Source organism: Cibotium barometz, chromosome 65 (assembly GCF_041138505.1).
Source record: "Cibotium barometz isolate CiBa-2024 chromosome 65, ASM4113850v1, whole genome shotgun sequence".
NCBI lineage: Eukaryota > Viridiplantae > Streptophyta > Polypodiopsida > Cyatheales > Cibotiaceae > Cibotium > Cibotium barometz.
The window spans coordinates 13,676,237-13,692,975 of NC_141110.1; the positions used below are offsets into that span (position 1 = coordinate 13,676,237).

Consider the following 16,739-nt stretch of genomic DNA (forward strand, 5'->3'; position numbering starts at 1 on the left):
CAATGCCATCATCTGTATGCATAAACTGTATGCTGAGATAGTAGTGTAAAGGCCCCAAATCTGACATATCAAATTCAGCTTTCAAATCAGCTTTAAAATCTGAAGTTTGTGCTTTGCTAGTACCTGTAATGAGCATGTCATCTACATACAAGATGACTATGAGAATATCGGCACCGGTTTTCTTCACATACAATGTGCTTTCAGCTGGACTATTCACATAACCTTGGTTGGTTAGATGAGCATGTATTTTATCATACCAAGCTCTTGGAGCTTGCTTTAACCCATACAATGCTTTGTGTAACCTGCATACTTTATGTTCCTCACCATGAACTACAAAACCAATGGGCTGATTTACATATACTTCCTCCTGTAAATCGCCATTTAAGAATGCAGTTTTGATATCCAATTGATGCACTTTCCATCCTTTATGTGCAGCCAATGCAATCACTGATCTTATTGTGGTCATTCTCGAAGTAGGAGCAAATGTCTCCTCATAATCTATTCCCTTTTTCTGGGAGTAGCCTTTAGCCACAAGTCTTGCTTTGTACCTGTCAATAGTACCATCAGACTTCCTTTTGACTTTATACACCCACTTTGTTCCAATGACATGCTTGCCTTTAGGCAATTCCACAAGATCCCAAGTATTGTTCTTCATGATAGAAGAGATTTCAGCTTGCATAGCTTGCACCCAATGCTCATTCTCATGTGCTTCTTCATAAGAAGAAGGCTCTTCTGAATCAAAGAGACCACCCATGGCTAATGCAGACTCCCCACGATGTATATTCAATGCATGGCTGGAACTAGCCCTTGTTCTACCTGTGAGAGTGGAGTTGCAAGTTTGCTTTCTTGCAAAGTTTTCAGCAACCATCTTGGCACTGACTTGGCTGTGTCTATGGCTGTTTGCTCTTCCCTGACAAGATGTTCCACTTCTTCCATAGAAGGGGGCTGAATGGCTAGCTGTTCTACATGTTCTACATGAGGATTTTCTTGTGTAGGAGCTGGCTGATCTGAATCCCCCCTAATTGCAATGGGTAATAGTCCATCAAACATGTCCTGCATGCCTGTATCATTACTTTTATACAAGCTGTACATGGGCTGTTCTGAATTTTCAGCAAATACCACATCTCTACTGACAAAAATCCTTCGTGTTGTTGGATTATAAAGACGGTATCCTTTGCTCTCATTGTTGTAGCCCACAAAAATGCATTTCATTGCTTTGTCATCTAGCTTTGTTCGGAGTTGTTTTGGCACATGTGCATATGCCAAACACCCAAATGTACGCATATAATCCACTTTTGGCTTTTGGCTATACCAAGCCTCAAATGGTGTTATGGTTTTCAAAGCTTTTGTTGGACACCTGTTCAACACATGAGTTGCACACATTATAGCTTCCATCCAAAAATTGTGAGACAACTTTTGTGCTTTCACCATGCATCTTGCCATCTCCATGAGAGATCTATTTTCCCTTTCAGCTACACCATTCTGCTGCGGTGTATAAGGCATAGCACATTGGTATTTGATGCCCTTTTGAAGCATTCAATGCATTTGACATGTATTCTCCACCTCTATCTGAGCGGAGTGTTTGGACTTTACATCCACACATATTTTTAGCCATTGCTACAAAGTGTCGAAAGCATGTAAACACCTTTGCTTTCGCTTTCAAAGGGTAAACCCAAGCAAACCTGGAGTAGTCATCAATGAATGTGACGAAGTAAAGATGTCCCCCCTATGGATGGTGCCCTCATTGGACCACATACATCACTATGTATTCGTTGCATCTTTCCCAAAATACACCCCTCACATACATGTCTTGGTGGAGACTCAAGAGGCGGCATATTATCAACCATATGATGCTTCCGCAAAAGCATCAAACTCCGAAAATTTACATGCCCAAAATGAGCATGTCATAGCTCTGCATCATGCATAGCAGGAGTGTGGACAGCCACTGTATTTGCATCATAAGTACGCTTGTCGTAGCTCTCCAGCTTATCCAAGCCTTCGTATCGTGTTCCAGCAGTGACTATTTCATAACCCTTTGATGGGTCTTTTACCAAACACTTCCCATCTTCAAATTCAACCTTTAAACCTTGGTCGTTTATGGCTGAGACGAAGAGCAGATTTTTCTTTATCCCTGGAACATACAATACATTTTTCATACATATATTGGCACCATTGGTTGCAACAATAAGTATGACATTGCCAATTCCCTTTACTGGATATGTGGTATGATCTGCATATGATACAATGCGGCCATTTGAAGCATAAACCAAGTGCTGAAAGACATCTTTGCATGAAGTGATGTGACTCGAAGCACCACTATCAAAATACCATGATACATCGTGTCTATCAGATGCAATGCAAGACATATCAGACTGAGGTTGATGACTAAGGTTGATCAAGGCACCTACTGATGCGGATCCTCCTATAGGACCTAACTTCCATGGGCTAAATGCTAAGGATTCACCTAATGCATGCCTGACCTTTCTAATGCTTCCTCTGCTTGCGTTTACCTTGCTTGGACCTATACACTCCTTATGACACTGCCCTTGAGAACTGTGACAATGCCGTTGTGTTGCAAGTATGATGGCCTTTGGGTGGAGGTTTGTCCTTGCGCGATGAAGGTAGGGTGGGTGTGGCTACTACTCAAGGCATGACTACTAGTCCGGATATGGCAACTTTACATATTTTGATGTGAAGTTGTGGGACCTGCAATGCTTGGTGATGTGGCTGCACCCAATGCTCTGATACCAATGTGACATAGTGAAAGCCTTGATGCGGTTAATCACGGCCCTTAAGCACTCTGTAGGAACCTTGATGCAAGATGATGAGAGAAGAGAGATAGACAGGCTTTCTGCACATGAAAAAGGTTTACATGTATGCTTGGCCATAGGCCTTCCCAACAGGGCTACTGACTACTCATGACCAATCTCCAAAAGGGAGAAAGATGATTTATGAGACAATGCACTACCTCCTTATATATGATGCATGGATGCTGATTGGCTAGTTCTAGGGGCTGTCGGCCAGCTTTTGTGTCCTCTGACATGAAATGTGTGACATAAAATGCCAAACTCTTCACCATAAATACTAATAAATGCTGCCAACTCTCACACAATGCTGCCGACTGATATTCCTCTGCTGCCGACCTGATATATGTGTGCTGAACTCCTGCCGACCTGATATATGCTGATGAAGATGCCCTAAATGCACCTAATACTGCTGCCTAATGAGGGATATGATCAGGGATTAGCCATGGCACTTCCTTGTGCACGTGACATTCTAGTAGAAATAAATTGAGCCAATTCGTTGAGTCGATCAACAATCGCCATATTTGCATTACTTCCATGAGAGGTCTGTGTTAAACCTACCATAAAACTCATAGAAATGCTTTGCCATTTCTTTATAAGTGTTTCCAATGGATGCGATGGTCCACCTCGTCTTAAGCACTCAGCTTTGTTGACTTCTCATTGTTGACAATTCTAAACATATTGTTTGACATCAACCTTAAGCCTGGGCCAAAAGAAAGTACTTTGACTAGATCCAAATTCCTTTGTACACTTGGGTGTCTAACATTGGAACTGCCATGACATTCATACATATTCGTAAGTGGATCTGCCAGTAGTGATAGTATGTTGAAGGATCTTCCTTATTCCTGGTTGACTCTCCGCTGCTATATATTTATATTATACTTTACATTTTTTGAATAAAGAAGTTGGAGGCAAGCTAATGCATTCCATGGGACTCCATAAACTCTACCATTCTTTTTTCTAGTATAACTGCATTCTTTTTTTTTTTTCTCTTAATTGTTTCCATTTATATTTATTTATTCTTATCAATGTTGCAGCGGTAACACCCAGTTTTGAGTGCTGATGTGTTTGAAATTTTTAACGCTTTCATGATTCGTAGATGCGTAAGGGTCATGCTATTGAATTCTAGTGCTTTGTTTGGATGGTGCATAAAGCCTTGCTGATTTTTTTTTCTTTTGTTGAGGGGTGGGTGTAGGTCCTAGATTTTGTCCGCTTGCATACAGGAAATGGAACAAAGCAGCCTTTGCTTGCTGGCAACTCTGTCTATGTGGACTTAATGTTTCTCCGGGTCAGTGCTTGTTTTTATTTGTTGTCTCTGAGCTATGAAAATAGAAATATGTATCTTAGGGATGTTTTTTATTAGAATTAAAGGATACACAAACATACTTTTTTTTTGTAAATATTGTGTTGTTTATAAAATATTAGATTAGATAATTAATGTTTATCGTTTAAAATATATTGCACATAATATCTAGTGGACTGTTTTTTGTTCAAATATTGTAATGTGTAGAATATGTAATGTTAAATCCAGGCTTAGTTAGTACGAAAGGTACGGTACGATAAAATACGGTACTAATTGGTACCTTAAAATTTTGAGGTACGGTACGATATTAGTACGTTTTTTTTAAAAAAATACTTCCTAAACTTAAAAATTGTAGACAAGAAGCTACAAAATAGTAGAACCATGAACATAATGTCATCATGCCATTAGAGTACAAAAAACGGGCAAAAAACGGCTACTTCCAACGGGCAAAAACTGGGAAAAATCGTACCTAATTGTACGGATACGTACGGTACCGTACGGTACGAATCGTACGTACGATCTGATCCGTACGACGTACGGAACTAAGCCTGGTTAAATCATAGTACTTTATCATTAAGTGATTTAGTGAAGTATTATGTGACATACTATGATGGTTTATGTTGGTATCAACTACATTTACTATTATTGGCAAAATAGTGTATATTGTATCCTACCCACCTACCTAGCTACTTACATACATAGATACATGCATACATACTTATGCACTTATGTATGACATACATTCATGCATGCATACATACATACATACGTACATGCATGCATATATAAACACATATATGCATGCATGCATTCACTTAGTGAATATACACATTGTTAACCGATTCCTTGATTAACGAGGCGGACGTCTCTAATGGGTCCCACCAATAGTGATTCCCATAGCCACAAGTGTTTACAAATGTCCAAGCTTCAAGACATAATTTTCAGCACTCTGTAATAATGTTGTCTGATTCCACAGTTGAGTGGACGGATGGCTTTGATGGGTTCCATGTCCTAATATTTTTACGAAGTCGGAGCTATAACAAGTGATCGGTATGACTGGTATAAACTTTCCAAGCCCGTTTCCAAAACTCGACCACGCCTTGCGGGCTGTTTCAACTTGCTCTCCCAAACCATTCCCGACTTGCCTTTGATGCCTCACCGACTTAGAGTTTTGCACAGCTTTCCAGTTTATAGCCCATTGGCTTCATGAACGGTTCCCACATCATACTTTCCAACGTGCCGGCCCGGCCTCATGTTTCGGCCCGTCAGCGCAGCTTACCTCGGCACATGACTTTCCATCAAACCCATCTGGCGTAGTCTCCTTTTCGGCCTGTCAACACGGCTCCATCCATAACAAAGCCTCACACACGAATCCGACTTCATCGGCCTGGCCCCGTTGCAACCCATCGGCTTGGCGTCACCGTTTTGGCCATTTTGCTCGTTTCCGCCGTTCTTACCATTTTCCCTGATCGTTTGCTTGATGAGCCTCCTTTCAGGGTGAAGGGGAGGCAAATCTCGCAAGGACGCGGCAATGGACGAACACCCCATGGTCCTCGGGGGCAAGGGGTGCCTGCCCGAGTGCATGAGTGAACGTCATGCCTACATGGTCCACATGGTCCGGTCTTGCCTCTTGAGTGAGACCACCCTTCCATAATATACAGCCCTTCGCCGATGGTTGTAGCCTTGCCATATAGCCAAAAGCAAGGCTATTGTCTAACCCGATTACAAGTGCACATTTTTGGTATTCACAACTTTTTTGAATAAAGTTTGGACTTGAAGCTCCTCTGAAATCAAAGTCTCCCAATCCCACAAAAGTTGGCGAGGTTATCTACATAGCCCTGTCGAAGCTCTTGTCTAAACTAGTGCAAGGGAATACAAGAACTAATGACAAAAAGAGGATGGTTTGCAAAGCTTGGGGACAGCTCAAGGATTAGCCCGCACTCTTTAGGTTTGATGATTGTGTCACAGATAACTTTATTTATGTGGAGGTGGCATTAGCATTGAACATAGATGTAGGGGAGACCGCTTTTGTGGAAAAGCAATTGCACGTGACCCCTATCATTGGGAAGTTGCGTATACATATCTAGGGGTACCTTGATCAGGAAATTGCTTAGACAAGAGCCTTGTCGAAGCTCTGTCTAAGCAAGTGCAAGGGAATACAGAAAATAATGACGAATAGAGGATGGTTTGCAAAGCTTGGGGACAGCTCAAGGATCAGCCTGTACTCTTTATGTTTGATGATTGTGCCACATATAACTTCATTTATGTGGGAGATGGCATCTACATTGAACATAGATCTAGGGGACATGGGACCCCATATTGAGGCGGAGGCCACTTTTGTGGAAAAGCAATTGCAAGTGATCCCTATCATTGGGAAGTTGTGTATACATATCCAAGGATACCTTGTTCATGAGAATTTCTTGGTTGCACCATTGCAGGGATGTGAAGTATCTTTTAGAAAGCCGTGGCATCACCGCATTGAGCCACACAAGGAGCATAAAACAAACAGGATTACGTTATGCATAAGCGCCGCATGCATGTTATTGATGCTAGCCAAGAGGGAAACTCCATCCGAGTTGTATCTCATGTCCATATTAATAAAGCAATGAAAAAGAGTGTTTCTGTGTACTTGGTTTTTGTACGTGGCATTGTCAAACGTGATGATGTAAATGTAGACACACTTATGAGTGACAGGCTGAAATTTTTAGATGCATACAACGATCGTTTTGACGCATACAACGATTGTTTTGATCCATTGCCACGAGAGTTACCTCCTGAGAGACCCGAGGATCACTCCATTGATTTGGCACCGGGTAGGACACCGCCAAATAGACCTACATATACAGGGTAAGTGGAGCGCAACAAGAAAAGATCATGAAACAGGTGACCGAACTATTGGATTGCCTTTAAACGAGCTTACTAGTAAGAACTCGTTTTCCAATCCCACACATAGATGACATCCTCTATAAACTTAATGAGTCTGCATGTTTCAGTCGCATATCTTAAGAATGGATATCACCAGGTGTGTTTGGCACCACAGGATGTACACAAAAAGGCATTCAAGGCATCATTTGGTTTGTATGAGTTTTTAGTTATGCCATTTGGACTCATGAATGCCCCAGCCACATTTATTAGAATGATGGATCACATTTTCTGTGAGCATCGGAAATTCATAGGTGTGTTTTTCAATGACATCTTGCAATAAAATGAGGAGGAACACTGCCAACACTTGGCTATTATGTTTGAAGAGCTTTGTAAGCACAAGCTCTTCATCAATGCAAAGAAGAGTGAATTTTTCATCTTAGAGATTCATTATTTGGGGCATATTGTATCAAAGGATGACGTCAGGATGGATTTTGCAAAGATACAATCCATTTGGAATTGACCTGAGCTATCTTCTGCACATGAAGTACGAAGCTTTTTGGGTTTATGCTCATATTCGTGGCGTTTTATCGGGCACTTTGTATGGATTGCTTCGCCATTGCATGAGCTCACTAAGAAGAAGGTAGTCTTCAAATGGATAGTTGATGAGAAAGAGTCTTTCTTTTGTCTCAAGGATGCCATTATGACTAGGTCGGTATTAATCATCCCAGATTTGTAGAAATCTTTCTGTTTTGAGTGTGATGCATTAGGAATTTGCATTGGGGCTGTTCTAAATCAAGAGGGACATGCCATAGCTTATGAAAGCTGTCGTTTGTATGATGCCGAGCTTTCTTTGGGCATCTATGAGAAGGAGTTATTGGTTGTAATTCATGCCTTGACTATTTGGAAACACTACCTTCTTGGGGCTAATTTTATGGTCAAGACCATGGTTGTTTCTCGTACCAGTACGAACCTATTCGTACCGTACGGTTCGTACAATACGGTATGAGTTTTTTTCCTTTTTTTTATCCCCTCCCCCCTTCCAATCTTGAGAAAAAATTCCAAAATACACAAAAAAGAAAAAAAAAAAGGAATCCTGCTCAACGAAGATCCCAAATGTCCGCAATACTTCGCAACTTTCGTGTCCACTCAGTATTCCATATGGGGTTGCTAAGAGACCTAAAAAATCTGGCAAGGTAGACTGGTAGTGTACACTTGAGTGGCAGGATGAGAGAATCTTGCTACATCACATGGAGATCCCTAGTATTGGTAGGCTAGATAGTCAGATCCTCAAGTTATGTACGAGGGAGAAGATTTGGACAGGGCCATTTTGATCTACAAGGGAGTCCCTAAACCTATCATCCTAGATGCACTGCCTGCATTTGTGCAAGGATGGTCCCTTAGTCATAAACGCTACACTGGGAGACCTTTGGTATCGCATTACCCATGCAGGCTCTTTTTTGGAGACAATTGGGAGATCGAACTGGGAGAGACACATCTCCATGTTCTGGTTCCTCAAGCACTATAGACTCCTCCCCCCCCAACCTTCCCTCACATTCAAGCTTGAATCTCCATAGTTTGTTAAGTGTTTAAAAAAAACCGTATTCTATCATACGGTATCTAAAATTTCATATCGTACCAAAAATTCCCGTACGGTATCGTATTTTCGTACCGTGACAACTATGGTCAAGACAGATCATCAAAGCCTAAGCTATTTCTTAACGCAAACAAAGCTTTCGGAGAAGCATATGAGGATGGCAAACTTCTTGTCCATGTTTTATTTTCAGATTATGCACACTTCAGGAAAGAAATATGGTGGCAGATACATTGTCCAAAAAAGTTGGATGTGGCTGTAGTGTTAGTTACCACACATGGAGACTTGTTTGCCATACGTGAACTATACCATATAGATGCTGATTTTGGGCATATATGGATATTTTAATGGCTGGTTATGTACATGCCTCCTATGTGATCAAAGAGGGGTATCTCATGAAGAATAGTTGCCTATGTGTTGTGTAAAAAATGAGGCCAAAGTTATGGGTGCCATGCTCCTCCGTATGTAGGACATAGAGGTATCATACCTACTACGCGCATGATTGAGCGCTATTTTTTTTGGCCACATATGTGCAAGGATATTGAGGCATATGTAGGTGCATGTATCACATGCCAGAAGGTCAAGTTTGACAAGCAAAAGGCTCTAGGTTTTCTTCAGTCGTTGCCTATTCTCTCACAGCCATGGGAAAGTATTGCAATGGACTTTATCATGGATTTGCCTCATACTCATCAACAAGGCAATGATGCTATTTGGACCATTGTTGACAAGTTTAGCAAGTAGGCACACTTCGTGCCAGTCAGAAAGACCATTAAGTCTGAGCATATGGTCAAGATATTTGTGGCACCACAGGTGTTCAAACACTATGGTATGTCTTAAGTCCATTATGGGGGATAGAGATCTCAGGACTACGAGTCTCTTTTGGAGAGCTATTTAACAATATGGGCACTAAGCTGGGCTTCTCGTCAGCTTATCATATCCCCAAATGGATGGGCGAAGTGAGGCTGTGATTCAGCTATGTTGGATCTCCTCAAATGCTCTATTGTTGCAGATCAGAAAATTGCTTGGGAGAAGTATCTATTGCTGGTAAAGGTTGCATACAACAGCACAGTGCATGTCTCCATGGGAAGGGCCCCGTTTGAAATTGTTTATGGCAAAGTGATATTGCCACCCATCCTACACACTAAGGATGAGCTTGATGGTGAGCTTGTTAAGAGCTCGATAGTCAACACAGAGACGTGAAGACCCATCCTTCTTGACAAAAAGGATCGGAGCTACAAATGGGGAAACACTAGTCGTATGAACCCTGACATAAAGAGCTCATCTAGCTGGTGACCAATTCGGCCTCCGTAGACTTGTTGAGGAGATGTGGGAACTTGCTTAGAGGCTCCGAGCGTGGGAGGAGCTCAATCCTATGGTCCTTCGAACGTAACAATGGTAAGAATCTGGCATAGAGTTCCTTGTATCTTTTCGATGTGCTAGTCCTATTCGTAATCATCTTAATGAACACCACAGGACGCTCGGCACCCTTCCTAACCTCTTGCTTCAGACTTGTTTGCCATACGTGAACTATACCATATAGATGCTGATTTTGGGCATATATGGATATTTTAATGGCTGGTTATGTACATGCCTCCTATGTGATCAAAGAGGGGTATCTCATGAAGAATAGTTGCCTATGTGTTGTGTAAAAAATGAGGCCAAAGTTATGGGTGCCATGCTCCTCCGTATGTAGGCCACGGCCCTTGGGCCTCGAATTTCACTTGGGTACTCTACCTTGAACCCTGCTTCCTGTCGCTCAGTGGGAGTCATAGTATAACGGGCACGACAAGTGGCATGTTCGGTAATGAATCCTCGGTGCGCCACAACTGTCAAATAAGGCAATGATACACTGCCCTCCTACACACCGGTAACACCTAAAGAGCTCTCAGGGCTCAAACTCGGGTGAAAACCCCCCCTCCTAGCTTCCAACTTCATGCTAATGAGAGCACCCACTGCAGTAGACGAAATAGACAAAGTGCTTGGGGTCAACTGAGGGATTGAGAAAGTGGCCACACCACCACAACTATGCTAGCTGCTGGAATGGCCAGGGTGACTAGGCTTGGGTCTGGGAGGACCTTTGCCCTTGGTTCTTCTGTCCTTTCCCTTGGGGTTTTCTGCTTCTGGGAGGAGTGGTAAGGTCAAAGCCTGTTTGGGCTTTCCATGGTTATACCTCATCTTCATGTCCAGGGCCTGTGGATAGCATTCGCCAGTGTCTGGGGCAAAGTGACTGGACGTTCTACTGAATTTTCTGGTCTAACCCATACAAAAAGGCCGCTAATCTCTCCTTGTGAGACTTCTGCAACTGGATTCCTAACTGGTCACCTTATTGCATAGGTAAGAACGGGCTACGAAGCCTAATGAAGGCCCCAAAACTCGTCCTCAAGATACTCAAGATCTTGAGGAGGCAAGAACTAAGTCTTGAGATCCTTCTCAAATTCGGCCGATGAGGTCGTCGGATCATTCGTCTCACGAGATCGGTGTGCTGATGTAGCCAATCATGCCACCAAATGCTTGTATCCCAAGAGAGGTGCATAAGGGCGAGCCTGATCTTTTGATGGTCAGACTGTTCGACAACTAAAACATATGAACTGAATTGATGCAACCAAGAATGAATGGTATTGGCGTCGAGCTTACCATCATTGTGACCAAACTGATCTTCTCTGGAATGGCCTGAGAACTTGATGGTGTGCGTGCGGTTTGTGGCTTTATTGTTGTGAGGAGAGCATCGAATTCTTGTTTGTCGCTTGGCGGCCATGGCATTGAGGTGGTGCTGCCACTCTTGCTGACGCTGGTCTTCTTTGGTTACTTGCTTTGCTTCAAGAGAAGCCTTCAATTGTTCTATCTCCTGTTGATGGCGATGAGTCATGGCATTGAGGTGGTGCTGCCACTCTTGCCAACGCCGGTCTTCTTCGGTTACTTGCTTTGCTTCAAGAGAAGCCTTCAATTGTTCTATCTGCTGTAGATGTCGATGCGCTTGTTCGAGGGCTTTTTTGCTGAATGGAAGCCTCGAGCTGCATCCTCTCCATGGATTGCTGATGTGTGAAAGAATGCAGCATCGTCATAACATCTGCCACTAGAGTAAACTAAAGTGCTGGAGTAGAAGTCTGGTAGGGAGAAATGGGGATCTCTTGCTGCCCCTTCTCGACTTTGGAGTGATCTTCCTAGGTAATCATAGTGGGTGTTAATGTTTGTGCCCGAACGCAGGTAAACCATCCACTAGAGGTGTGGGAGGTTCATGGGTGCTTTCCGGGGGCTAGTAAACCAACTACCCTTTGAGGGGTAGGAGTCACCTGGTATGGCTCACGGAACCTGAAAACCGACCACACAAACCCTTTTCTTAGGGTTTTTTTTTCTTCTTGAGCACTCTCCTATCGAAGCCAAAGCCTTGGTTCCAATAACATGCACTTGCTTTGCGGAAGTGTTTTAATGATAAGATATTGGTGCTTTATACTTGCTGAAAACTGAATTGGTAGAGATGGCACATAGAACACCAGATTGGGTCCAAATTACTCTCAAGAGCTCCCACTGTTGCCAATGTATTTGCTTGTTTGTATTGCAAGAGTAAATAAATGTACAATGACCACTTAGTGCTCTCCACAGGCTGTGAACAGAGAACACCTGTGTTTGGAATGTATGGAGCTGAGATGGACTGTTTTGGGCGGGCTGAGTAGAGGTGCCCACGATGGTGTGTTTTGCTGCCTTGCTGCATTCTCTTTTGGGCGGCCTGTCTTAATGCATTTTGCTACTGGATCTGGCTGCCAATGATGCCTTCTTGCTGGCTGTGTTTGACTTCCCCTGGCTGCCCTTGGAATGGTGCATTAATGGGCTGAATGCTGGCTTGCACAGCTGCCTTGTTGTGCTTGTATATTTATTTTTTTAATGATCGATGAGTCATGTACTTGGGATTTAGATTATGCTATCAATCCCTAAACCTTTAATTTTTGTTACCTGCCTGTCTCAAGGGCTGTTTTGGTTTCTTGGATGCCAAGTGTTCCTGTTTCGTGCCACTTTGTTGGCAACTACACAAGCAGTAGAGAGGCACTGCAATAGTGCCTGACATTCATCCGCATGATTATGGTTTGGAGAAGGAAAGGTACTATCCAAAAAGTGTAGAGCTCATTAAGGATGATAGTCTTTTTAAAATTACTTGATTCTTATGAGATCTTAAAGATAGGTAAATGTGCTAAAGTTTCTCCTACATGGTCCATTCGCAGAGAATAGGAAGATAGGTAAAATTGCTCATGAATGGAAATTACCAACAGCATATAGAGTACATCTCAGTGTTTCATGTAAACTAAAGACAAAAGTTGAAGGACAAGGATAACTTGGCAGCTGGAGGCTCTTGTTGATTTCATTGAATCATCTAGTCCTCAACATAAACTAGAAAGACTTTTGATATACAATTAGCATAGGGATTCATGATATAGAGTGCAAAGAATGTAGTGGTGAAATAGAAGGATAGGTGAGAGGAATTTTATCCTAACACTGTTTTCAAGAACGTAAAGGTTTTTTAAGGGAAGCAAAAGTTACATTTGGTGTATTATGGGCCTAAGGACAGATATGTGTAAAGGGTAAGCCAAGGGCTGAGGTGGCTAGTGTTGAAGAGGGACGTAGATCTTAAGGGAAAAACAAAACTTGTAGAAGCCTCTTCAGGAAGATATGAGTGAGGAGAATTATGTTATGCTGAGGTTGAGTCATGACCAGGAGATGAATTGGGGAAGATGTCCTTTACGCTCTATAAACCCAGCCAGAGGACCAACCGGTGCCCATCCCCATCGAAGTGGTTAGCTTTGAGCACACTGCCAACCTCAACACCAACATGAACAAGGGTTAGTAGGCGGAATAGTTACTTGAAGTTCCAAAGGCTGTTCTATAGGAGCTCCAACATAATATGTCTTGCAAACTTCAGTCACCCTATGTTTGTGAAGGTTTTCTCTGAGAAATTATGTTCACTTCTTCTTTACCATGTTTGCTATCTTACTTTAAACTAAACCTTGTGTGTTTGTGAACAGAAATACATGCCTCAGTTGGCTGCACTTTTCCCTCATGTGGTGGTTGATGTAAGCAGCATCAAAGCTCTCTGTTTGCGGTGGTTTCCAAAAGGTAAATTAATCTCCCTCCCCCCTTCCTCCTCTGCGGCCCCATGACAAGTCGGGGTTACAACATCAAGGGGGATGAAGAGGCAAAGCTGGTAATGTTGGCAATTGGAGAGACTAAAGGCATACCGTTCTGTCCAGTTAAGCCTCACACAAAAACTGCTCAAATGATTAGCATATAGGGCAATCATTACCTGAAATGGCCAGCGCCTGGAGGGCATGCTCCAGCTCATCATCCAGATAAGAGCTCAAAAGGGGGAGAACGATGGCTGCAGTGTACTGCTGGACCTGCTGATGCCTCGGCTCCTCTGAGGGGTCACCAGCTCTGATGTGAAGGGGTGTAGAACTCCAATGTGAAGGGGTGTAGAACTCCAAAGCAAGGGTGCAGAGGCAAGGTGGGTCCAACTCCACCCTTTCATTTGGCCCAAAAAGATTCCCTACGATGGTGGGGGACAGGCTGCGAAGAAATCATGTGATACCGTGTCGTCGGCCACCTCCATGTAAGCCCCAATCCGAGGCATAGTAACAAGAAAAAGCCATTTTCTAGCCAAAATGTAGAAATGCCGTTGCTCTCAAGCTACCATCTCTGTTTTCGTTTTCCATTTTCTAATCTCATCTCAAGAAAAGCCGAGGCACCGCGGGGGGGAGGGGGGGGAGGGGGGTTGTGTGTGGGGTGTGGGGATTCATCTTTGACCCCTAGTGCAATATTTTTGGTCTTGAGAGTATTTGGTTTTATTTTTCATACTTATGTGTGGTTAATTAAGTTAATGGTTGATTCTCTTAGTCTGGCTTCCTTCCCGAGCGCAGGCAGAGGATCTTATCTGCCTCATCGTGAAGGCGGGAGGTGACAGACACTCTCCCAGTTATAGATACCAACCTGGCATCATAGGTAGCACACCGGTCGCCAAGTCACAGTGGGGAAGAAGTAGAGCACCGACATTCCTCGCACCCATATATCGAAGAAGCCCATCTGGATCACGGTGCAGTCAAGGAAAGCCCAAGTGAGGCAGCCAACGCCTTCTCAAAGTCCAACAAGACCACTAGATCCTATTGGCAGGTCTGGGCCACTATTGTCTTCTCCCAAAAGGCGAAAATGTTATCGAAGACACTCCTATCCTGGATAAAACTTGTTTGGGTACCATGAATCAAGTTGGGGAGGAAGGGTTGCCAATACCTTACCTCCAAAGGATTGCCTCCTTCTAGGATCAGGTGATTGAGGCCCTTCGCAAGGCACTTTGTTAGGCTGCCTGTATACATGATCTCGTTGAATGCTGTTCGGATGCCAGCCTTCATGAGATCTGAGTGTTGCTGAAAGAGTAAAACCGGTAGGCCATTCTCTCCTAGCCACTTCCTATGTGGGAGAGCCTAGAGGGCATGCTCCAGCTCATCATCCAAGAAGGGGGTCTAAGCTCAAAAGGGGGGGAATGCTAGTACTGCTATACCTGCGTCTGAGGGGTCAGAAACTCTGATGTGAGAAGGGATATGGAGAACTCCAAAGCGAGGGCACGGAGTCAAGGTGGGTCCTCCAGCTTCCCATTTGGCCCCAAAAAGATGCTGGCGGACACCATCCCTACGATGGTGGGGGGCAGAGGCTGCGAAAATATCACCTGATACCGTGTCCTCGGCTTGCATCCAGGAGGCCCACACATGATAGCTGTACTCCCTCTGAGAGCCTCCAGTACCTCCAAAGACGTGCAGGTGGCCTCTTCTGAGGGGTCATGGACACAGGGTGGGTCAAACTCCAGCCTCCCATTTGGCCCAAAAAGGGAAAAGTAGAACTCCAAAGCAAGGCACGGACACAAGGCGGGTCCAACTCCAGCCTCCCATTTGGCCCAAAAAGATGCTGGACACCATCCCTATGGTGGTGTGTGGCAGAAGCCGCGACGATATCATCTGATAGCCTTTCATCCAGGAGGCAGCCCACACATGATAGCGGTACTCCATTCTTTGAGCCTCCAGTGCCTTTAAGGACGTGCGGGTGGCATCTATCAAAGCCCCAATCCAAGGCACAGTAACAAGAAACAACCATTTTCTAGCCAAAATGTAAAAATGTTGTTCCTCTCAAGCTACCATCTCTGTTTCCATTTCCCATTTCCTAATGTCATCTCAAGACTTTTCCCACAAATTTCTGAATTTTGGTTTTTCTCAAATTTCTTCCCCATCTCCTCCAATCATGATCCATTCCTAAATTTGACTGGAGCCTTTATTGGGCTGCCACCTGAAGATCTGAAATAAGGCCTTGACCAGGGAAGCAACAGTGGATCTAGGGTAGAAAGCAAAGGACTCTCTGATCTCTTTGATGCGCACACCCCCCTCTGGGTCTTGGTCCCTCTTGGATAAGACAACCTGAAAGTCGCACAGTCTGCTGTTTAGCTGGCTGCCAAGGATCCCCAAGGTACGGGAGAACGAGGGCATGGTCGGAGAAGGTTGAAAAGACATGGCAGTAGGATTACCAGAAGTATAAAGAACCCACACTCTCGCAGGCTCTTGATCAATAATGAGAAAATAGTTTGCAGGCTCTCATATAACTCATGAATCAAACAAGAATTGACTAATAGAATTAGACTCTAATCAGGAGGACGGGGGCCGAGTTTTGAGTTGACCAGATCAGTCCGTCAGGGGTGTCCTCTCGCCCCGTTTCTTTTTCTCTTCTTTGCTGCCTCTACTATGAGATCCAAGATGAGGGCAGGCTTCAGAGAGTGGAGGTGGAGTCGCCTTTGGTTGCAGAGTGCATCTTTCAGAGGATACGGGTGGTGGCCGCTGCTTCTTGGAAGTGGCATATTGACCCAGACCCTGCAGATGTGGACTCTGATTGGCGCATATGGGCATATGTAGCGCACCCCTTGGCCCGGCTCCAGTGGGACCCAGGCGAGTACGAGTGGCATGATCCTTATGCATCCCTTGAGGCCACAGAGATCACCTTTTTCCAGTGTACTGTTCGGTTGGGGCGATATATTTTGACGGCGAGGAGAATGGTCTCTCCAGCTGCATCGGGGCACTGGCGGCTACATGGACTCTCTCAGGTGTTCCTGGAGGATTTTTGGACCAGGATCTGGGCTAGTCGTCAGGCACGTAGGATC

At 44.0% G+C, this 16,739-nt stretch overlaps 1 protein-coding gene across 5 annotated transcripts in view; it reads left to right on the forward strand.

Moving 5' to 3' along the window:
- The window catches only part of LOC147602946 (Polynucleotidyl transferase, ribonuclease H-like superfamily protein), a 105,271-nt gene that overhangs the window by 79,956 nt on the left and 8,576 nt on the right, over positions 1–16,739 (forward strand). For 3 of the 5 annotated variants that reach the window (XM_086797116.1, XM_086797115.1, XM_086797112.1), the window contains one exon: positions 4,000–4,092. In XM_086797116.1, coding sequence (XP_086653242.1) covers positions 4,000–4,092 — 93 coding nt within the window. Of the gene's footprint in view, positions 1–3,999; positions 4,093–13,575; positions 13,667–16,739 lie in introns of all 5 variants that reach the window. The other 2 variants (XM_086797113.1, XM_086797111.1) reach the window with 1 other exon arrangement.